The following is a 24721-nucleotide window of genomic DNA, read 5'->3' on the forward strand; positions in this document are numbered from 1 at the left end:
TGCCACCATCAGGAAACTGAGAAAGTATGGAGAATGTCATGCTGCCTGCTGTTGCTGCAGGCCACACTTCCTGGAATGATCTGAGCAGAGGTGCTGTGCAAGCAGCCTTAAAAGGCTTTGACAAGTGGCAACAATGTCTCCCCAACACCCGGTACTTCCCAGAATGTGAGCTTGTATGTAGCCAGGGTCTCTGCCTCTGACCCCCATCCACTGAATCCTTCCCAAGATGTGCCTGGACTTCCCAGAGCACAAAGAGATGAAGCCAGAGGCACAGAACAAAGAGGCACTCAGAGAAGTGACAGTTGGACAGCAAGTCCCCATACGTTGCTTTCAGTCTGCCCTAAGAGCCTGGGAAATGGGGAAATATATAAATTCTCCCAAATCCAAAATGAACATCATTGTTATCACTGGTTATGGAGTGCCTGGTTTTTGTAAGCTTTTCGCATCCTTTCTCTTTGATTCTCCCAAAAGCCAACAGTGGAATTATTATTGTCCACCCCTATTTAGTAGGCAGAAAACTCAGGCGAAGACAGAGCTGATTGACTTACTTTTATGAATGCGGGGAATAAATTCTAACTGGGACCATCACCAGTCTTCACAAGCTCTTTATTCTTAGGTGTTACTTGTAGTCTGTGTTATTTTCCAAACTTTGAAATTTATAAAGAGGAAGCAGAGGTATTTTTCATGTGTTGAATGTAAGTACAGTGAAGCCCATATCTTGTGTAATCATAACTACTATTCTGAGAAAAGGGCAGGAAGTCTCAGAGGCTGGAGAGCAAAGGACCAACAGTGTTCTGGCAGGAACAGCCAGTAGGAGGTTGCGGCTGAGAGCTCCCAAGCAGAAAGCTGGCCCGCCAGCCACCACTCAGAGGACTGGGCTCCAGGAACAGGTGGGCATGTTCATTTGCATCCTGAACTTTGGGGGGAGATGACTGTCCTTGGAATAGCCAGCCAGGAATCAGATTCTTACTCTCTCTTCTGAGCACCTGCATGAACTGGTGAGTCAATTCCCTGCTCCGGTTTGTAGTTTACTCACTTTCCAAACAAGAGAATTGCGTGAAACAATCCTTAGGTTTCCTCCAAGACTTGAGGTGACAATTTTCCACAGTTCTCCGCATTTCTTGGTATGTTGCTCAGTCTTACACAGAATATGCTCTCGGAAAATACTGTGCAATTAGCCTGGATCCTGCATTAGGATGCTGTTGTTCAATCTATTTCTGTCATAGAGAAAATCGCTGTATGCAGAGCAGTCCTCTAAGCTATGATTTATCTCCAAAATGGGGGTTTTAGAACCATCTGGAAATGTGGTGGGCCACCCCAAGTTGTCCTCCACTTGAATGTAGAGGGACAAAGTATCCCTCTCAGAGGGTGGAGTCTGAAGATGATGGCATTAGTCTGGGGACTTCTTGTGAAACCATACAGAATCCTGGTTCTACAGCATTCCCTCTAAAAAGCAGCAATACAAGTATCATAGCCTTAAACTCAGTAAATCCACTTCTAAACGTTACTCTAAGGAGATGACTGAACAGGCGAGGCACCACAGAAGTGCAAAGATGTTCACTGTAGCACTGTTCATAATGATAAAAAGAAGAGAGAGAGAGAGAGAGAGAGAGAGAGAGAGAGAGAAATAACCTAAATAACACGACTGGTTAAATGAATCTTGAAACGTCTATTAATTTGAATACAGTGGCTTTTTTCTCGTCGTGATGAAATATATGTAACACGAGATTTAGCATTTTAACCATTTATAAGTGTAGAGTTGGGTGGTGTGGTACATTCACATTCTCGTGCAACCATCCCCATGACTGAACTCTAGAACTTTTTCATCTTCCGGAACGGAAAGCCCATGATCATGACCATGGAGCACTAACTCCACATTTCCCTCTCCTCCTAGCCACTGGTGTCCATCACTCTACTTTCTGTCTTGAGGGACTTGGGTACTCTGAGTGCCTTCCAGGAGTGCAATCAGACAACATCTGTCCTTCTGTGACTGGCTTATTACTTCACTTGGCATATTGTCTTCAAGGTTCATCCACACTGTATCAGGTAGCAGAATTTACCACGTAGCTTTTGAGCTTAGGAGTTTTATTATCTGCATACATGACCGTCAGAGATGTCCACAGACTAATGTTGAGTGCAGAAAGATTTCTAAATGGCCTGTATAGAACCACTCTGTTTATGTAGAACAATGAATGTGTGTAAACATACAGAGAGAAAGACAGGGAGAAAATGAGGGTAGAAAGGATATGTATGAAACGCTAGTTATTGGGTGGGAGCTGAGATTTAAGGAACTTCCTTTTCTTCTTCAAAATGTATTCCCTATTTTGACTGTAATTGCTATGTGATACACTCTTTTAAACAAAACGATTAAAAATAATAAAAGAAAATAAATAAGACATGTTATCAAGAATCTGGTAAGGGTACCAACCAGGCATCCGGGTCCTGGCTAGATGTTCAGGACTAGAACCCAGTAGATCCTGTAGTCCCTGGGTATGAGGACTGAAAAATATAGGAAGGAATCCTATAGGAAAGAATCCAGAACTACAGAGATTTTGTTTTTAAATCCTGAAGTTGGGAGGCAATCTTTTTTCTTTCCTTCCTTCTTCCCAATTTTATTCTTTTAGTTTTTTATTGTGGTAAGAACACTTAACGTGAGATCTACTGGTTAACAGATTTTTAAATGCACAGTCCAGTATGTCTACCTGAAGGCCCAGTGCTTAACAGCAGATCTTTAGAACTTATCTTGCACAGTGGAAATTCTCTACACAGGGTACAGCAACTCCCCATTTCCTCCTCCCCCAGAACCTGGGAACTGCCCTTCCAGTCTTTGCCTTGCACATTTGGGTTAGCAAACCACAGGAGTGCAGCAGAAGTCAAGTTTCCAGAATACGGGAACAAGTCTCCAAGGTCAGAAGATCTCCTGTCGGTGAATATGGAGATTGGTAGTCAATGGATCTTGGCTACAAGGGAGGGAAGACAGAGGGGCTGAGCATCATGTGTGGCTAGATGGGCACAGCACACCCACCCACAGAAGAGCAATGGCATTACACTGCCCGGGTTCAAGGCTTGCCTCCATCATATGCTAGATATACAGTGCTATGCAAACTATTTACCCTCTCTGAGCCTCATTTTCTTTCTTTTTTTTAAAATTTAGATTCCAGTTAGTTAACATACAGTATAATATTAGTTTCAGGTGTAGAATTTAGCAATTGAACACTTACGTATAACACCCGCTGCTCACTACAAATGCCCTCCTTAATCCCCACCACCTATGTCACCCACCCCACCCACGTCTCCTCTGGTAATCATCGGTTTGTTCTCTATGGTCAAGAGTCTGTTTCTTGGTTTTCCCCTCTTTTTTTCTCCCTGTGTTCACTTGTTTTGTTTCTTAAATTCCACATGAGTGAAATCACATGGTATTTGTCTTTCTCTGACTTAGTTCGCTTAGCATAATATTCTCTAGCTCTATCGATGACACTGCAAATGGCAAGATTTCATTCTTTTTGATGGCTTAGTAATATTCCATTGTGTGTGTATATACACCATATCTTCTTTATGCATTCATCAGTCATGGACATTTGGGCTCTTTCCATAATTTGGCTATTATTGATAATGCTGCTATAAACATCTCGGTGCATGTATCCCTTTGAATAAGTATTTCTGTATCCTTTCGGTAAGTATCTAGTAGTGCAATTGCTGGGTAGTAGGATGGCTCTATTTTTAACTTTTTGAAAAACAATTTATTTTTGAGAGGCAGAGAGAGACAGAGCATGAGCAGGAGAACGGTAGAGAGAGAGAGACACACAGAATCAGAAACAGGCTCCTGGCTCTGAGCTGTCAGCACAGAGCCCAACGCAGAGCTCGAACCACAAACCATGAGATCATGACCTGAGCTGAAGTCAGACACTTAACCGACTGAGCCACCCAGCCGCCCCTCTATTTTTGACTTTTTGAGGAACCTCCATATTGTCTTCCACAGTGGCTCCACCAGTTTGCATTTCCACAACATCCTTGCCAACACCTGTTGTTTGTTTCCTCTGCTGTTAATTTTAGCCATTCTGACTGGTATGAGGTGATATCTCGTTGTAGTTTTTTTTTTATAGTTCCAAAAGTATTTTATTCCATATTTACATTTTTTTTCTACCAGATAGTATATATCTGAAATCTCTTTTCAGATTTGAAATCTCTTACGTTCTGAAATCTTTTATGCAGCTTTTCAAAATCTCCAAAGGCAAATATGGTGCCTAATATAGGATAGGTATTTGATAGTACCCTCTCTTTTTCTCATTGTCGTTTTGATTTGAATTTCCCTGATGATCAGTGATGTTGAACATCTTTTCATGTGTCTGTTGGCCATCTGTATGTCTTCTTTGGAAAAATATCTACTCATGTTCTCTGCCCATTTTTTAACTGGATTCTTTGTTTTTGGGGTATTGAGTTTTATAAGTTCTTTATATCTTTTGGATACTAACCCTTTATCAGTTTATCATTTGCAATTATATTCTCCCATTCTGTAGGGATGGGAGCTTCACTGTACAGAGTTTTTTATTTTGATGAAGTCCCAATAGTTTATTTTTGCTTTTTTCCCTTGTCTCAGGAGACATATCTAGTAAGAAACTGCTATGGCTAATGTCAAACAGGTTACTCCTCTAGGATTTCAATGGTTTTCTTTCTCACATTTAGGTCTTTAACCCATTTTGAATTCATTTTTGGTGTGGTGAAAGGAAGTGGTCCAGTTTCATTCTTTTGCATGTTGCTGTCCAGTTTTCCCAACACCATTTGTTGAAGGGACTTTTTTTCCACTGGATATTCTTTCCTGCAATGTGGAAGATTAATTGATCGTATAGTTATGGGTCCACTTCTGGGTTTTCTATTCTGTTCCATTGATCTATATGTCTATTTTTGTCCCAATACCATACTGTCTTGATCTCTACAGCTGTGTAATATAACTTGAAGTCTGGAATTGCGATGCCTCCAGCTTTGCTTTTCTTTTTCAAGATTGCTTTGGCTATTTGGGGCCTTTTGTGGTTCCATATAAACTTTAAGGTTATTTGTTCTAGCTCCGTGAAAACTGTTTGGTATTTTGATAGGGATTGCATTAAATGTGTAAACTGCTCTGGGTAATGTAGACATTTTAATAATACGAACCATATTTGTTCTTCCAATCCATGATAATGGAATGTGTTTCCATTTCTTTGTGTCATGTTCAATTTCTTTCAGCAGTTTTTTATAGTTTTCAGAGTACAGGTCTTTCACCCCTTTGGTTATTAGGTTTATTCCTAGGTATCTTATTGTTTTTGGTGCAATTGTAAATGGGGTTGATGCCTTGATTTCTCTTTCTGCTGCTTCTATTATTGGTGTACAGAAATGCAACAGATTTCGGTATGTTGATTTTGTATCCTGCAACTTTACTAAATTCATGTGTCAGTTATAGCAATCTTTTGGTGGAGTCTTTTGGATTTTTTATGTAAAGTATCATGTCATCTGCAAATAGTGAAAGTCTTATTTCTCCCTTGCCGATTTGGATTCCTTCTATTTCTTTTTGTTGTCTTATTGCTGTGGCAGGGACTTCCAGTACTATGTTAAATAACAGTGGGGAGAGTGGATATCCTTGTCCTGTTTCTGACATAGAGGAAAATCTAAGCCTCATCTTCTTGAATTTAAAAAAAAAGTTTAAGTTAATTAATTAGTTTTTAAATTTACACCCTAGTTAGCATATAGTGCAACAATGATTTCAGGAGTAGATTCCTTAGTGCCCCTTACCCATTTAGCCTATCCCCCCTCCCACAACCCCTCCAGCAACCCTCAGTTTGTTCTCTGTATTTGAGTCTCTTATGTTTTGTCTCCCTCCCTGTTTGTATATTATTTTTGCTTCCCTTCCCTTGTGTTCATGTGTTCTGCATCTTAAAGTCCTCATATGAGTGAAGTCATATGATTTTTGTCTTTCTCTGACTGACTAACTTCGCTTAGCATAATACCCTCCAGTTCCATCCATGTAGTTGCAAATGGCAAGATTTCATTCTTTTTGATTGCTGGGTAATACTCCATTGCGTGCGTGCGTGCGTGTGTGTGTGTGTGTGTGTGTACCACATCTTCTTTATCCATTCATCCGTCGATGGACCTTTGGGCTTTTTCCATACTTTAGCTATTGTTGATAGCACTGCTATAAACATTGGGGTGCATGTGCCCCTTCGAAACATAATACCTGTATCCTTTTGATAAATACCTAGTAGTGCAATTGCTGACTCATAGGGTGGTTCTATTTTTTAATTTTTTGAGGAACCTCCATATTGTTTTCCAGAGTGACTGCACCAGTTTGCATTCCCACCGGCAGTTCAAAGGAGATCCTCTCTCTCTACATCCTTGCCAACATCTGTTGTTGCCTCAGTTGTTAATGTTAGCCATTCTGACATGGGTGAGATGGTATCTCATGGTGGTTTTGATTTGTTTTTCCCTGATGATGAGTGAAGGTGACCATTTTTCATGTGTCGGTTGGCCATCTGGATGTCTTCTCTGAAGAAGTGTCTATTCATGTCTTCTGCCCATTTCTTCACTGGATTATTTGTTTTCAGGGTGTTGAGTTTGATAAGTTCTTTATAGATTTTGGATACTAACCCTTTATCTGATATGTCATTTGCAAATATCTTCTCCCATTCCATCAGTTGCCTTTTAGTTTTGCTGATTGTTTCCTTCGCTGTGCAGGAGCTTTTTATTTTGCTGAGGTCCCAGTAGTTCATTTCTGCTTCTGTTTCCCTTGCCTCCAGAGACATGTTGAGTAAGAAGTTGCTGCCGCCGAGGTCAAAGAGGTTTTTGCCTGCTTTCTCCTCTAGGATTTTGATGGCTTCCTGTCTTATTTAGGTCTTTCATCCATTTTGAGTTTATTTTTGTGTCTGGTGTAAGAAAGTGGTCCAGGTCCATTTTTCTGCATGTTGCTGTCCAGTTTTCCCAACACCATTTACTGAAAAGACTGTCTTTATTCCACTGGACATTCTTTCCTGCTTTGTCAAAGATTAGGTGGTCATATATTTGTGGGTCCATTTCTGGGTTCTCTATTCTGTTCCATTGATCTGAGTGTCTGTTTTTGTGCCAGTATCATACTGTCTTGATGATCACAGCCTTGTAATATAGCTTGAAGTCCAGGATTGTGATGCCTCCTGCTTGGGTTTTCTTTTTCAAGATTGCTTTGGCTACTGGGGTCTTTCCTAGTTCCATACAAATTTTAGGATTGTTCTAGCTCTGTGAAGAACGCTGGTGTCATTTTGATAGGGATTGCTAAGCCTCATCTTAAAGATGTGCTGGAATGCTCATCCATGGCCTCTTTGCCCCAGATCTACTGCAAAGGATTCAGTGTCAACACTACTTCCCTCTTCATTCATCTTACCTCAACCATACTTCTGTCCAGACTCCAAAATCCCCCAAAGTGAAAATTATCTCCTTAGACAGGGAGAACTTTGTTTTTAATAACTTTTCAAATAAGGTACTTGATGCCCAGGGAGAATGAGAAATGACCAGGGCACAGATCTAGGAGCAGAAATGGAGTGGAGGTCACCAACCTTTTATTGAGCACAATGGAGCACCTGATAAAGATCACAGGGACACAACAAAAGGCACTCACCTAAATCACCTCATCCAAATCCTCACAAGCATCCTTCATGATAGCCTTATTATCCCTATTTTGTAAGTAATGAAACTGAGGATAAATGAGGGGAAATAACCTGCCTGTGGCCAACTAATAAATATCTGAGCTGGAATCCCAATGAGCTTTAGATTAACTAATACGTATTGAAAGTATATCATGTGCCCTGCTCTATACTGAACCCATTACATGCATCATCTCATCTCTCCCTCACTGTGAACCTATGAAGTGGCTAAAAACAACTTGCTTATTGTGAGCTTAGTAATAATTGGTAGGTCTAGAATATGAGCATGGGGCTGGACTCCAAGACCTATGCTCAGACATGCAACTAGATGCTGAGGCATTGGACTTCCAGCCCAGTGCCCTTTCCCATCACCCTCACTAGTAATGAGATTGTGGGTGCCGGTTCTAATTTTTGTATGTTATGCATCCCATCCAAAAGAGCCCGGACATTGAGGAGAAGGATCAGGGAGCAGAGACCTGTGGTACCACCAGATTATCACAAGCCTTTATCCAAACTATGACTTTCAAGAGGGAGGATGTTGTGCTAAGAACAGACCTAAGGAGCATCCCAGGGGCTGGACTCTGCTACCCACATCACAGAGACCAGAAACACTGCTGAGCTGGTGGGCAGCAGATACTATGCTCCTTGAGTCTATGTTGAAATTGCCAGTGTTAGGAAAGAAGAATGGAAGATGAGAATTGATGTGATATTTAGAAAAATATCACAAGCTTCTGAGCTATACTGACTTGGTTCAGACATTTGTGCAAACACGGAATAATAATAATTATATTTGGGGCACCTGGGTGGCTCAGTCAGTTAAGCGTCTGACCTCTTGATTTTGGCTCATGTCACGATCTCATTGTTCGTGAGATCGAGCCCCACGTGGGGCTCCATGCTGACAGCACAGAGCCTGCTTGGGATTCTCTCTCTTTGCCCCTCCCTAGCTCACATGTGTGCATGAGCTCTCTCTCTCTCTCTCTCTCTCTCTCTCTCTCTCTCTCAAAATACATAAATAAACTTAAAAATAGTGATTATTATTATATTTGCTACCACGTGTTAAACACTTTCAATGTGCCAGGCTAGGCACTTTGTGTATTTGAACTTGAACTTATTAGTCCCGAGTTTCCAATGTATACAGTGAGGTTAATAACACCTAAGTTGCTTTAAAGACCAGAGTTACAATGGCCTAGTTCCTGGAATTCAGCAAGCATTAAATAAATGTTCATATTAACAATTATTAAGCTAATATGGGCAAGGGAGTCATTCTCTGTGGGACAGCACCTATACAAGAAAGAGATGTGGAATAGGGTTAATCAGCATCTTTTTTAAAATGTTTATTTATTTATTTTGAAAGAAAGAGAGAGAGAGAGAGGCAGTGTGAGTGAGGAAGGGCAGAGAGAGACAGAGAGAGAGAATCCCAAGCAGGCTTCATGCTCAATGTGGAGCCTGACACAGGGTTAGATCTCATGAGCCCTGAGATCATGACCTGAGTTGATGTCAAGAGTCAGATGTTTAACTGACTGAGCCACCCAGGCCCCCCAGCTAATCAACATCTTAATGGAAAGAAAACGAGACTCTGAAGGAAGACTGAGCAGCAAAGGTGCAGCATAAAGGTACAATCCTGGGGCGTGTGGTGTGGGAGTGCGGCACAGGGGAAGCAGAGGTACACAGGAATGAGAGGGATGTTGGAAGCAGGGGCCACTGGAAGGACAGCGAGGTGGATCCACTCAAGGCCGCAAGGAAAGTTCTATATGAATGGTTCACCTCTCAATTGTGTTCACAGTTTTCTCCCAGTGACACGCTTTCTGTCCACAATGGATGGGCTATGCCAAGCATGCTAGCTTTCCAGACTGCTCCCCACATTAACTTTTGTTCCTAAAGGACAGGTCACCTCTTGGACAATGGAGAAAAATCTTAGATGGTTTCATATCTTTAAGTCGAACCTCAGGACCTAATTGAGTTCACTGCCTCTTCCAGCATCGTCAGGATCATGCTATCAAAGCCCAAGACCAAGGGAGCCTTTGACAGCTTTACTCCAAATGGCATCATCATCCCCAAAAGAGAGAAACTTAGACACAGCTACCAAAAAGAGGACAACCCACCAAACACTCTGCAAAAAGAAACTACAGTCCTTGGAGTAAGTCCACGTCACTGGAAGGGAGACACTGTGGAAAATACTGCAAACATACCCACACTACATATCTACAGTGGATCTGGGAGAGTCTCTCATTTTTTTCTCTGACTCCAGGCCAACTGGGACATGAAATGGCGCTTTATGGGAAGACTGTGTCCTACTCAGGCCTTTCTATAAACTAAAACCACTAGGTCTCCACTTGAAATCTACATAAGAAAGTCTCCTGTAATCTGTCTTTATTGTAGTAGATGTTGGATTTAAGCACATGATTTTACTCAGTGTGATTAAATTAGATCTGTCTATTTTGAGCTCATTTCTTAACCATTTTGAAATGAGACGATCTGGACTAACCTCACCATACATTTTCTCCCTGTCTGCCTCACCCTAAGACATCCGAATGTCCCCAGTCATCATCCTTCATACTCAGGACTTTAATGTCCACCTGGTTCTGACTATCCCCTTTTAAGACCCAACTCTTATTCATTTCTGACTTTGGAAACCTGCCTGGTTGTGTCCTCTAGAATTCAGGGTCCGTTAACAGCATAATCCGATTCATTCCTGGATTTGTTTCTCAAAGGCCTCCTCATCAATCGTGCAAACAGGAACCTAGCTCCCAAGGGCACTGTTTCCACTGTGACCCTCTCTTCTGGGCATAGAAGTGAAGGCAGTCTCTTTGCTTCTCGGGGCACTTCCAGATCAGTCCTCTCCTCTCAGTCTCTAAAAGCTCCTATTTTAGAATCTCATGTCATCCAGGGCCACCCAGGTTGTGTAGCTGGTTAAGCGGCTGACTTTTAATCTCAGCTCAGGTCATGATCTCACAGTATGTGAGTTCAAGCCCCGCATCGGGCTCTGCACTGATGGCATGGAGCCTGCTTGGGATTCTGTCTCTCCTCCTCTCTGCCCTTTCCCATCTTATGCTCTCTCTCTCTCTCTCTCCCTCCCTCCCTCAAAATAAATAAATAAACTTAAAAAAAATAAACTCATGTCATCCAACTAAGTAATTCACTCCCACTTAAAAAAGAAAAATAAAACAACATAGTTACCCTTTTTATGTAGTATCTGAAAAGTCCTACTTCAGTCTTCCTCCCAAAAGAGATATTTTTAAAAATGTTACCTATATTTTGAGCACTGGAAACAAATAATTATTTCAAGTAATTGTTAATAGTCACAAACTTCAAAAGTTCTTTTAGGTAATCCTAATATTAGGACTAATCAAGAATTGATAGGAGAATTAAAATTTTAGAAGAATGAGTTTCATGTAAAAACCTAAAAACAATCAGTGTTTTAGAAAATAACATTAAATGACGTAGCGGCAATTTTGAAAAGTGATCATCCTTAGAAAAATCAGTTGATGACTATGTTGCTTGAAAATAAAACCAGTTAACGTCTGTCATTCTATCATTTACCATTACTCACTCCTTAATTTACTTCTTCCAGACAACTGGTTCTGTGTAGACCTGTCCTGCTCCCTACAATCTAGCTTACCTATGGCCTAGAATCACAAACACATTTCACTGTGTGCTTCGGCAATCAGTAAGAAATACTGGACATACATTTATTCATTTATACATTCAGCTGTCATTTTTTGAGCACCTTCATTGTGCCAGTCACTATTTTACACGCTTAGGGTAATAGATGAACTATACAGTTAAAAGAAAAGAAAACAAAACAAAACAAGAGAGCCCCATTCTCACAATTCTCTTGCTCTATAGAAGGATTCCAGGTCATTGCCACTATTTTTGCTCTCCTGGATCACGTGCCTTTTATCTTCAAGATACTGACTCCTCAATCACTATCACTCCCAGGGTAGAGTTCGTATCGTAAGTCTTGGCTATTTCAATACTCATGTATATGATCCCTCCAATATCATGTCCTGTCTGCTCCTTGACCTCTTCTCCCCAGGTATGTTGCCCATCCTTCCATAGACAAACATTTCCTGAGTCGTACCCTGGACCTTACCAATACCAACGGCAATAAACCCAACATTATCTACATTTCAAGCATCCCATAGTCCATCACCTCTGATCTTTCCAGATCACTCCCTCCAACTCTATGTCGATGCTAACTTTCTCTAACCTCTCTGGGAGTTACTGATAATATCCCTATTTCATGGAGCCTTCCTCACCTAACCATGATCAACAGCTTTGTCCTCCTTAAGGAAAAACTGCCACATTGGTTTAATTCTAACTCTGCCCCTTTGCCTATTCTGCCCCTGAACCCATGCAACTAACCTTGGCAAACACACACACGGACTCCACTTTGGATTTATGACCATAACCTCAAAGGGACTGTAAAGGCTGCTTAAAAAGAACACGGTATTTCTTTCATCCATTCACTTTCCTGCTACCCCAGAAAACTATTTCAATAGGTTTCAATCCTTCTCCATTGATTACCTGGCTTCCTAACATACTAAGAAAACTGAGGCAATCTGGAGAGAAGGTCCACAAGCCACCACACATCTGCAATTACTCCCATCGGTGCCATATATTCTCTCTCCCTTCCCCATTACTAAACAAATGCCCATCTTCTAATTAATGATGAGCCTCCCTTGTGCAGTGAATCCCATCCCTCATTACTCGTTCCAGTAGTCCTCCCCATGCTCTCTGCAAATGTTTTATGATCAGTTCCACGAGGGCAGAATCTTCCTGCAATTTCTCCTGTCTTGAGAACAAAACAGCAGAAACAGACACTTATAACTTCGCAGGCCCTCTAGCTAATGCCCCACCAGCAACTCGCCTTCTCAGCAACACTCCTCTATGGGGTGGGAAGTCTAATGTTTCCAGCTCCTCTTGAATGATAGTCTCTCTTGAAACACATCCAATGAGATTTGTCCCCCTTGCTCCACATTAGTAACCCAATTTCCAAGTCTCCACTGTTAATGTTCTTGAACTAACAGAAGTGTTTGATGCAGCAACTACCCTCTCCTACTTGAAACATTTTAATCATATGGCTTCTTGGACATCACATTCTTCTGGTCTTCCTCCTTCCCTCTTGGCTGCTTCTTTTATACGCCTTGATTGTTTCTATTTATTTATCTGACTCTAAATTTGGATTGCTCCATTGCTCAGTCCCCATTTTGTTGCTACATCTGCTACAGTGGTAAATTCACACAATAATATAGTTTTAAATATGATCTTCACTGATGACTTGGGAAGAAAAAGATTATTTCCCTTACATGGCTCTCTCCTCTAAAGTTAAGACTCCTATAACCAACAGCCTATGTACGTTTCCACTGAGATATCTACACCTCTCTCGTAACCTGTCCCAGACGGAAATCCTCATTTTTGTCCCCCAACCCACCCCTCATACAACATTCCCCATCTCAGATAAATGTCAACACCATCATTTCAGATGCTCAAGCCAAAACCCTTGGAAGCAACCTTCATTTCTTTCTTTTATAATCCACATGCAAACTGTCAGCAAATCCTAGAGGCTTAATCTTCATCGTGCAACTAGAATCCAACTACTTCTTACTACCTCTACTATGAATGTCGTTTTCAAGTCAACATCATCTCACCTGTGAATTACTACAATGCCCTCCTTATTGATGTCCCTGCTCTGTTTCCTTATAATCTATTCTCGATGGGGCAAGCATTAGAATGATCTTTTAAAAATAGAAATCACTTTCTCAAAATTATCCACTTCACTTCCCTTTTTACTCAGAACGAAAGGCAAAGTTGATAAAATAGCCTACAAAACCCTACAGGGTTTGCACTCTGTCCCCAGTACTCCTCGGGCCTCCTACTACTTTGCTCCTAACTAATTCCACTTTCCAAGGAACATCTCTGTAAAGGACATAATACATGGCCAGTGGCAGTGACTTTCATCTGCTTCATTTCCCTGGTGCTGGCACAGGACAGATATTCAATAAATATAAATTGCATGAATGGTTGAATTCTCTTGACTTTACATTATTTCTCCTATGTTTTTGTATCATCTTTCAATTGCATATGCATTAAACAGTGGGTAAGAGTGTGGATTCTAGATCAAAGTAATAGGGCAAAGTCCTAGTTCCTCCACTTGGCCATTTGTGTGGGTTTGTACAAGCTATTTAAACTCCCAGTGCCTCATTTTTCTCATCCGTAAACAAGATGAGATAAATAACCAGAGTGTAGAAAGTGTTCAACAAATGTAGACTATTACCACTGGTGTCATAAAAACAGTAATTACTATCAAAATTCAATGATGAAGAAGATAAGATGAATTATGGCTTTATTTTATTTCAATTGAAATTGAGCCCTTTATTAACTCTCCCTTGGTAAGTTTGCTTTCTACATCCATCCAACTGGACTATTGTCCAGAACAATTTTCTCCACCTACTTTTCCTAGAACAACAACAACAAAAAATGTCAACTATATTTTTCAAAATAAAATTAAAATGTATATATTATCACTTCCTGATTTGCTAGTTTACTAATCCTATCAGAAAGGAAGAAGTTAGGTATACATGAGTTTCTCTTAGAGAATGCTTACTGGCTCCTTGTAATACTCCCCCCCCCCTTTTAATATGACACATTATAGCATATTTTATATTCCTTATAAACACAATGTACATTCAAATAATCACTTTCATCTGTTCAAAGTATGTTCCTAGCATTTTCCCTCTTCTCTCTTGTAGATTATACAGATTATGTGCTGCCTGCTGATTTCAAGTTTGGGGGCGATTTTGGTTTCTGCTCCTTACTCTTCTCACTTCAAGCCAACAACTTCCACCATTTTGATGTCTGGGTACCCATTTGTAGCAGCTACATGTGTGAGTAGAATGGGGTCTCCAAGAAAGGATATGCTCTTTAAACGCTAAGTGGGTACTAGATCATGGAGTGACTCAGTCCCAAGAGGTGGGGAGAAAGGAGCAGGTGGCCAAGGCCTGTAGCTTTCTCTCTGTCATCATCCCATGTCACGTTTCTCCCATTCGGGAAGAGCAGCAGAGGAGTCTAATCCCTCCTCCTGTGTCACCATCCCAGGGAGTAGCTGGTCAGGGCAGGAGGCAAGAGGGTAATACAGTGGGCACACCAGCACAACACTTCTTACCTGGCCTCACAGCCGACCTCTGGAAAAGTAGAAGATTTTTCACATTCTTCTTCGGGTCTTTGATGAGGCCATTGCATTCCCTTCAGTGTAAGAATAATCCACCTGTCAGGTAAAGAGTGAAAAGATCAATTTTAAAATAAAATGAGCACCATGGGTAAATGCCACAGGTCTGCAGAGAATCAAACTGGTGATGGTAAGATTCATGGGAAGCAAGGACACTCTTGCTATGTGTTCAGAAGTAACCCTGAGAATTTGGAAAACTTTTTTTTTTTTTTTGCTACTTTCCATCTAATGGCTCATGGAAAGGGGTCCTTTTCTTTGGAGACTAGCCAGGGTCTAGTCATGCCTCCCACAAAGGGTCACTTCTTTTCCATGTAGTATCCTACACAAAGGAGGAAAAATCACGCATTCTGGGCAGATGAATTCTAACAGGGCATCACCTCTGTATGGATACAGCCTTTATGTGAACGCAAACTATGCAGTGATGCAGGCCCTGCTCCTGACCCCAGAGCACAACTTATCCTTACTTCTCTAATCAGTGGTTGAGCTCCCACATTCCCTTATGAAAGGCAGGAACAGCTCAAGCTGGACCCTCTCTGTCTGTGACTACTACTAATCCCTAAGGCACAAGCCTAACCAATGTTCCAGCTTAGAACATTCTCCCTCCACCAGCCAGATCCTTACACTACTGCACACATTTCTGGGAGCACCTGGGTGGCTCAGTCGGTTAAATGTCCAACTCTTGATTTTAGCTCAGGTCATGATCTCATGGTTCATGGGATCGAGCCCCTCATTGGGCTCTGTGCTGAGTGGGGAGCCTTCTTGGGGTTCTCTCTCTCTCTCTCTCTCTCTCTCTCTCAGCCCCTCCCTGCTCTCCCCCCCCCCAAAGTAAATAAATAAACTTAAAATACCGACTTCTGGGGCTTCAGGATGAGAGACTCTTCACACCTGACCCTGTACCTCCCCCTTTCTTCAACTCCCAGTCTAACTCAGGCCCCCTACACCAGTGCTTGAAGCTCACGTGTTTCTGTACCTTCTGTCATCGGAGCCCCTTTCCTACGTGCTTCTGTCAGCTGCTCCCACCTTCATATCCCTTCAAGTCATTGGTCTTCCTCAACCTCCTCTCTTCCCACCTCGTAACTTAGCACTGTTCTTTTTCTGCGTATACCTCCGCTCCAGGCCACCTCAGCTCACAGTGATTTTCGCTAACATAAATCCCAATCCTCTGTGCATCTGCCCTTTCTCTAAAGTCAATGTTAAGCATCCTGAGAGTAGAAATAAGGCCTCTCTCTTAATATGGACCGACACCATTCCTACGGTGTTATCTCTCTAAGAGTTTTACATTACTTATTGATTGATGGATAGTAACATGGTGCACACATTTCCACAAGACAACTGAACTGATCATTTCTCTCTTCTCTGAGCAGTTTGCCATTACTGGATCCCTCTCGATCATTTCTGGGAAAAAGGCAACTATGCCCTTTGTAAGTATGAGAGCCGTCGAATCTCAGCTCGCCGGAATAAAAAGAACTTCAGAGGCAATAACTCTAGTTCAAAGTGTCCATTTGACAGCTTAGGGAAATAGGGCTCTGAGCAGGGGAGAGAGTTCTCACTGCTGGTCCGGTGACAGAATGGGGTGTAAACGCCAAATTCCCTGTTTCCTAGACCAGTACTCTTCCCCTATGTAATGTGCTCCTGGGTCATATTTCAAGGTTTACTTCAGTTGCTTGAATGGTAGACAATTTTAAATAAACCATGGAGTCTTTGCAGTTTGTTAGCTTGGCCCTGAACAGGGTAGATGACCTTCTAGAACCTAGACTTCCTTTTCCGGAAAAACCTGTCTCAGAATGAGCCAATTTCCCTAAACGGCAAGGTCAGAGGCAGAGGTGTGTGGGCTTAGATCCTGTGGCTAGCTCCCCCACCCCCCCAGAAACAAGGAATTAACAGACTGTAGCCACTTTCCTGACAAAAGTCAGGAGTGCACGGGTGGGGTCTTTGATACTCTGGCAACCTTTCCCTCTGCCTTGCCACGCACTCACAAAGATGACTTAGGGAAGGGCCACATCCTGACTCAGGAAGATCCAAGATCTAGTTAACTACGGTTGAGGGCACAGAAGATGGTGTTCTGAGGCTGGTATACGTTCCTTATACTTGAAGCTAGAATCTAAACCCCAGAACCAGGGGACAGAGTTCACCCCACTGGATGGAGTCAGAGTTCTGGACCCAGCACCAGGAAACTCTCGTCTCAGATCTGTCACTCAGATCTGTGTGCTTGAAAAAGTTCCTTCCTTTTCTGGGCTTCGGTTTTCTCATTTATAAAATGGGGAAGAGGAACATGTGGCTGTGGCTCTCACAGGTGGCTTCCCAAGCGTCCTGAATACCCTGAAAGGGAAAACCATACTTGGGATGACCCAGCATGATGTGGGCTCCGCACGCAGGACACAAGACAGTACGTGGGCTCCAGTGCACACGTGGCAGCTCTGGGCAAAGGCGCCGCCCATTCCATCGGCACTTCCTTTGGGAACTCAGCACTTGAAGCCACACGGCTCCCAGGCCAAGGGAGAAGGAAGGGCAGAGCAGTCATTCCCCCAGACACACAGTATCCTTGAATGACGTTCAAAGAGAAATGAGCACATGCTGGGAACCTGGCACAGAGTCCGGCACCTCAGTGTCTTTGCAGAGGCATCATATTCTGCGAGAACCCTTTGCCCCAAAATATAGAATATGACCCAAATCAGAATGTGGTGAGCGTGGTTCTTGGGCCTGATCCACCTATAGGTAGGTATTCTAGCTTCTCCAGTTCTCTCTTTCATGGAAATAAAAGCCATAGACTGGTGTAGGAGGGACCAAAGGTCCTATTCTAGAAGGGCTGAAAGCAATAGAACGACTCTAAGGCTGTTGGGGAAGTCGGCAAGCCATCTCTGTCTTCAGTGCTGCAGAGAGCCAAGGATCCAGAACTCCTATACCGGAGGAGGAGTTACGTGTGCATTCTCTCACTCAACAAACATTTACTTATTGTATCAGGTGATAAACCAGGTAGTGAAGAGGGATACAGAGGTGAATAAAACATAGTCTGTGCCCCCTACGAGTGCACAGATTACCAGGGAAACAGACTCAGGGAAGCAACTGTAGTACAATGGATGGAGGGTTAATAGCATCACATGCTGCTCCTGTTGTGACATCCCAATGCAAATTTTCTTTCTCAGGCCATGAGCACCCTGACAGCAAGTGCAGCGAGTTCTCTAGCTGCTGGAGCAGGCCTCTTCCTCCTTGCTGACAGCCTGGTAGCCCTGGAGACGGCCTCTCGACTGTGTGACTCAGAAAGGGAATACCTATCCTCACTGCCTTATTCGGGGTACTATTATTCAACTTATGAATTCAAGGACTGTCTCCTGGCTAGTATCAGTCTGACGGTAAGTAGTTTCAGACTGAATATCTTGCCCGTGAAATTCTTAGTTTCTCTCCTTTGCATAATCTCTGCTTTTTCAGCAGTCTGTGCCTTGTTGATCTGAATGGCTGGAAGCAGACCAAAAAAAAAACCCCAAACTGTGGTTGAGTCCTGTCGGCAGACTGCAAAATATAGGGGATGCATTGTGCCAAGTCAAAAAAGGAAATAAAGAAGACTTGTGGGTTCTAGACATGTCTCCTCTGGCATGAGAACTAAGCAAAAATAAACTATTGGGGCTACACCAAAATAAAAAGCTTCTGCACAGCAAAGGAAAACACAAACAGAAAGACAACTTATATTTGTAAATGATAAATCCTACGAGGGGTTAATGTCCAAAATATATAAAAACTTATACATCCCAACACTAATAAAACAAATAATCCAATTAAAAAATGGGCAGAGGACTTGAATAGACATTATCCCACATATGACATACAGACGGCCAACAGACACATGAAATGATGGTCAACCTCACTAAGCAGCAGGGACATGCAAACCCAAACCACAGTGAGGTAGTACTTCACACTTGTCAGAATGACTAGTATCAAGAAAATAAGAAATAACAAGTGTCGGAGAGGGTGTGGAGAAACGGGAAAACTCGTGCACTGTTGGGTGGGAATGTATAATGGTGCAGCCGCTGTAGTAAACAGTATGGAAGTCCCTCATAAAATTAAAGATAAAAATACCATACGATCCAGCAATTCCTTTACTGGTAATTGACTCAAAGAAAACAAAAATTCTAGTTTGAAAAGATATATGCACCCATGTATTTACCGCAGCATTATTTACAATAGCCAAGATACGGAAGCAACCTGAGAGTGCACGGATAGATAAGTGGATAAAGAAGATAAGGTCAGCAGTCTTTCTTGCATAGAAAACATTCCATTCTCAATAGGTTTAGCTCTCGGAGTGCCTCCTTTGTTGAAAAGGCATTTTCTCCCCCCTCGACGCAGGCAGAAATAGCCTCTTTATTTGAATTTTATCCACATTAAGTTAGCTACAGAATTTGGACTTTTTAAGCCCAAACACATAATTATACTTTGGCCCAGCTGGGCTGGCAGAGTGAGAAGGGACTGGGAGATGAGCCTCCAATGGATTCAAATCCTAGCAGAAATGCCATCATCTCTGCAACATTTTCTTGCCACTTTTCCCCCCCAACACTGGATGGTCACCAGTGGTTGACGATAAAAATATTGGCTTCGTCAATTCTCTATATACAGGCTCATAGTTTTAAAACCATAAACTTCTCTCTTTTAGGGAGAAAATTTTCTTCCTTTGTGACTCCTCTAGCAGGAGCCAGGGAGATAGATGAAATCTCTCTTATTCCCTTGGACGTGTCTCAGGAATCCCAGAACATGTGTGCAAGTTTCCAGACTCACAGACTTCTGTGAGTCTGCCTGTGTGACCCAGAGGCTGCCAAAAGCAACCCCCCTGATACAGGAGCTTGAGGAAGTGGAAGGGCACAGAAATGCATCTGGTTAGAAATCAGTGCGAGGAAGCCCAGGATATGGCATCAGCCTGGTGCAGAGCAAAGCCAGGAGGGTGAGGGAGACATCCTCCCTGCTGGGGCATGAGGGTTTAACTCAATGGAAACTAAACTCAATACATCAAACTGACTCCTACTCTGAGACAACCAGAGAACTTCCTGCAGAATTGGAGAAGTTGCAGTAGGACTTGACTCCAAATGTCCGCTCTGTATTAACACAAAGATAACCTGAGCAAAGTAACACATCAAAAGATTCAAGATGTGTATCTGAGGTTGGAAGAAGGAAGGAAGAGAGGGTGGGAGGCAGAAAAAGATCAAGGAAGAAAGGCATCGTTGGTTCCAGGAGCTAAGAAGGATCCTGCAGCCGGGCAACCAAGTTAAGAGCTGAGACCAGAAAGCCAGGGAGGCCTGGATGGGAATACAGGTGTTACAAGCTGGGATAGTGGCATTTCAATGTCCATGACAAATCTGAAGCTCTTCAAGCCCACACTGAGTGTCCTGCAAAAATGTTAGAAGCAGAGACTGAATATGTACCTTATTTATGAAAATAAGACAAGGAAAACTCTGCCCAACATCCCAAGGAGCTTAAAGAAACTCCACCATAAAGGTTTCTAGGATGAAATAATCTCACCAAGCCATGTGCAGGGATGGACGGTATCCAAATCCAAATTCCATATAAAACAAACGAACCTCAAATACAGGGATTCACTTAAAAACTGTTCCTGGGTCTGGATCTCCTGAGGTTCTATCAGAATCAAACCTAAAGTTTCCATCTAGGGAGTCATCCATAAACCCAACTAATGGGTCTGTCCTACATATCAAAAAATCCTCCCCCATCTCTCTCTGCTCCTCCCCTGTTCATGCTCTGTCTCTCTCGGTCTCAAAAATAAATAAACGTTAAAAAAAAATTAAAAAAAAAAACAACTTGGTCGGTTAAGCATCCAACTTCGGCTCAGGTCATGATCTCACGGTCCATGAGTTCGAGCCCCGCGTCGGGCTCTGTGCTGACAGCTCAGAGGCTGGAGCCTGTCTCGGATTCTGTGTCTCCCTCTCTCTCTGCTCCTCCCCTGTTCATGCTGTCTCTCTCTGTCTCAAAAATAAATAAACGTTAAAAAAAAAATCCTCCCCCACGCACCCATATACTGACATCATCTGAGAGGAAAAATATTTTGAAAAACCTAAGAAAAAAACGGGTTACAGCAGCAAATATGAAAGTTTAGTTGCTCAAGAATTGGAGGTTATATACCAATTTGGAAGACCATAATGAAAACATATTTTCAACAATAGAGACATAAAGAAAAGGAATTAAAACCAACATGAGATAACATGACAGCAAGAAAAAAAAAGTAGATTTGAAAAAGAACTAAGCAGTATGATTAGAAATGCAAATTATAATCTTTGAAATGAACCATTTAGTGTTATCAGTTAAAAAGGAGATTCAACATATCCAAAGAAATAAACAGTGAAGTGAAATTGAGGTCTGATGAAATCACATGGAGCACAACACATCGAAGTAAAAATCTGAAAGATATGCGTGACGGGTTAACAGACAGGTAGGAGGCAGCGAACTGAAAAGAACCAGCACACATCTAATGTGAGCCCCAGTAAGCCTGCCAGGGAGAGAGGACGTGTGCAAAGAGAAGTAAGTGGGGTGAATTTCAGAATTAAAAAAAAAAAAAAAACACATGAGATTTCAGATGGAAAGGATGAACTGAGACCATTTCTGGATAAGTAAAAGCAAATCCACACTAGAAATACCACGCCAGTGAAAACAACTAGTGATAAAAGGAAGGGTTACTCTTATCTCAGAAGGTGGGATCCCACGGTTCTGAGAGGAAACCGTTGCCGCTTATTTCTCTGCTTCTGTGCCTTATTCTCTCCACGGCTAGAGCCTTCACCCCCAGTCTCCTCTCAGTCAGGCACAGGGCTAGCTGATGGCACCAACTGTTCCTGTCAACTGTTGATTCACAGGGGGTGCTGGTGGTGATGCTCATTTTCACTGTGCTGGAACTCTTAACGGCTACCTACGCTTCCATCCTTTGGTGGAAACAGCTGTACTCCAAGAACCCAGGGGTGAGTACTCTGACATGTCACATGACACCTGCTGGGTCCCAACATTGGAGCTGTGATGTGCCGGGTCTAAACAGTGGCAGAAAGAGGAGGCAATGAGGTTCACGTAGCAGTCAACCTTCAGAGTGAGGAGAGAGTTCTATGAATGGGCTCCTTCACGATGACACTGGTATCTGAGATTATTAGTGCCTTCTGGCCCGCAAACCAGAAGACCTGCTTATTAGAATGGCTAAAATGGTTTTAGAAATCACCTGCCCCAAGGGCGCCTGGGTGGCTCAGTCGGTTAAGCGTCCAGCTTCGGCTCAGGTCATGATCTCGTGGTTTGTGAGTTCGAGCCCCACATCGGGCTCTGCCCTGGTGGCGCAGGGCCTGCTTGGGATTCTCTCTTTCTCCCCCTGCCCCTCTCTCTACCCCTCCCCCATGTGTACTCTTTTTTCAAAATAAATAAACTCAAAAATAAGAAAAAAATCACCTGCTCCAACCCCTTATAAAAGAACCAAGGCTCAGATAAAATCACAAGGAGAACAAATGATGTAGGCTGACGGGCTGAGAATGAAAAGCCTGTATCTCCTTCTTCTTGTCATGAACACAGCCACCTGCCTCCCTAGCGTCTCCATGACTCCGTTCCCTTGCGAATGCAGTCGTATCTTACTAGGGCATCTCTGTTCTGCTGATGGTGTCCTGTGTTCTTCCTTACTTCCCCTTAGGTCATGACTTTACAATTCGAAAATGCTGGTCTTTTCTCTAAAACCCATTTTTTTCTACAGAAATTACTTACAGGGCTTAGATCTCTGGAGAATGATCTCCTCTGGGCCCACCGGTGTAAAATAAACCTCCTGCCTTCCAAGACAAAAAAAAGAAATTATTTCAAGGGAAGGAATACATTATGACTCAATTATGATCTTATTGGTAAATGGTAATATGATTAGCAGATCACAGCATAGCATTTGTTCGAACTAATACTGATGCATTTTATATTTTGGTAAAGTTGGAAAAGCTACTACCATACATTTGGGGGAAATGCATTTCAAATATGGATCAAAAAAAGCTTCCAAAATCAGAGTTTAAAACCCACTAATAAACTTTATCTTTTCCAGAGTACATTTTCCATGCCTCAATCACAAGGTCATATCCAACATGTCAAAAATCCTTCAAGGTCATGCATAGGAGTAACGCCTCAGAAGAAAAAGGAGAAAGCCAGGACTCTTGGCAAAGTGTGGTTAGACTTTCCTGAAATTTCAGCTACTTTAGACACCGAAAGAAACCTTTAGAAAAACAGTTTTTGTTTTGCACTTGCTCAGTCAGAGTCATTTTATTGCTCTTGAAAGTAATCTCTTGGGGTGCTTGGGTGGCTCAGTCGTTAAAGCATCCAACTCCTGATTTCTGCTCCGGTCATGATCTCATGGTTAGTGAGTTCGAGCCCCGCATCGGGCTCTGCATTCTCTCTCTCCCTCTTTGTTTCCCTTCCCTGCTCATGCTCCCTCTCTCTCTCAAAAAAAAAAAAAAAAAGAAAAGAAAAAAAAGAAAAAAAAGAAAAGAAAAGAAAGAAAAGAAAAGGAAAGAGTCTCTCAAATCCCAGGTGGGTAAACTGAACAGAAAGTGGTTCACCCACCCCTAAATAAGAAGAGAAAATGTGCACGCTTGTGCTGGTGCAAAGTGGCCAAGTCACATGGCTATGCAGTCTCCACTTCCGTATTATTTTCACACTCATATTGCTTAAATGTTATATAGTAGGGATTGCAAGAACTTTTAAATGAAAAGTACTTCAAAAATATACAGCTCCGTTTCTGTCAATTGAATGAAATGCATGTCTGTCAATTGAATGTGGCTCAATATTCTGTCTCATTTAATGACTTTATTCTGAAATATCTGGCTTCAAAGATTATAACTTACCACAATGCTCTTCCCCATCTAAGTTCTAGACCAAAGAAGAAATTAGCCATAATTTTATTACTGTACTGGAGTAAACAACCTCACCTACCCAGTAAAGACCCAATAAAGGCCTTGGGTCCTATCCCCAGGAGAATATACTACAGACATGCATACACGTGTTTTCCAAAAACATGTACAGAAATGGTCATATAAGTAATACACATAATTGCCTCCAAAAGAAAACTATCTAAATGACTATAAACAATAGAAGGGAGAAATAAAAATTCTGGTATATTCATACAATGGAGTACTAAACAGTAACATGAGTGGACAAACTATAATTACATGCAGCTATATAGATAAATCCCACAAACATAATGTTTGGGGGGAAAAGGTCATGCATAAAAGAGTCCATTGACGGATGAATGGATAAAGAAGATGGATATTACTCGGCATTCAAAAAGAATGAAATCTTGCCATTTGCAACTACATGGATGGAACTGGAGGGTATTATGCTAAGTGTAGTCAGCCAGAGAAAGACAAATATCATATGACTTCGCTCATATGAGGAATTTAAGAGACAAAACAGATGAACATAAGGGAAGGGAAGCAAAAATAATATAAAAACAGGGAGGGGGACAAAACAGAAGAGACTGTTAAATACAGAGTACAAACTGAGGGTTGCTGGAGGGGTTGAGGGTGGGGGAGGAGCTAAATGGATAAGGGGCATTAAGGAAGACATGTTGGGATGAGCACTGGGTGTTATATATCAGAGATGGATTGCTGGAATCTACTCCTGAAATCATTACTGCATTATATGCTAACTAACTTGGAGTAAACTAAAAAATAAATTTAAAAAATTATAATAATAAATAAAAAGAAATTGGTTACATAAAAAGAGTACATATGGTCTGATTCTGTGTATGTAAAGTTTAAACACAAGCTAAGCTAATAGTGTCAGAACTAGGATAGTGGTTACCTTTGGGAGTAGGTAGTTACTGGAAAGGAACCCAGAGGGTCTACGGGCTCATGGAAACATT

General features: G+C 42.0%; 2 protein-coding genes across 5 annotated transcripts in view; one reads left to right on the forward strand and one right to left on the reverse strand.

Moving 5' to 3' along the window:
- The window catches only part of LOC131487942 (membrane-spanning 4-domains subfamily A member 4A-like), a 167218-nt gene that overhangs the window by 52978 nt on the left and 89519 nt on the right, over positions 1–24721 (reverse strand). For all 3 annotated transcript variants that reach the window (XM_058689150.1, XM_058689149.1, XM_058689151.1), the window contains exon 3: positions 14806–14907. In XM_058689150.1, coding sequence (XP_058545133.1) covers positions 14806–14882 — 77 coding nt within the window. In that variant the 5' untranslated portion in view covers positions 14883–14907. The remainder of the gene's footprint in view (positions 1–14805; positions 14908–24721) is intronic.
- MS4A7 (membrane spanning 4-domains A7) lies at positions 767–23245 on the forward strand. 2 transcript variants are annotated; one of them, XM_058689144.1, is made up of 7 exons: positions 767–890; positions 9618–9777; positions 14393–14527; positions 16233–16289; positions 18012–18218; positions 21711–21812; positions 22907–23245. In XM_058689144.1, the coding sequence occupies exons 2-7, from the start codon at positions 9631–9633 to the stop codon at positions 23078–23080; spliced, it is 822 nt and encodes a 273-aa protein (XP_058545127.1). In that variant the 5' UTR covers positions 767–890; positions 9618–9630; the 3' UTR covers positions 23081–23245. The 2 variants fall into 2 exon arrangements, with proteins under 2 accessions (XP_058545127.1, XP_058545126.1); XM_058689143.1 differs by having other exon boundaries at positions 874–998.

The sequence above is a fragment of the Neofelis nebulosa genome, chromosome 10 (assembly GCF_028018385.1).
Source record: "Neofelis nebulosa isolate mNeoNeb1 chromosome 10, mNeoNeb1.pri, whole genome shotgun sequence".
Classification (NCBI taxonomy): domain Eukaryota; kingdom Metazoa; phylum Chordata; class Mammalia; order Carnivora; family Felidae; genus Neofelis; species Neofelis nebulosa.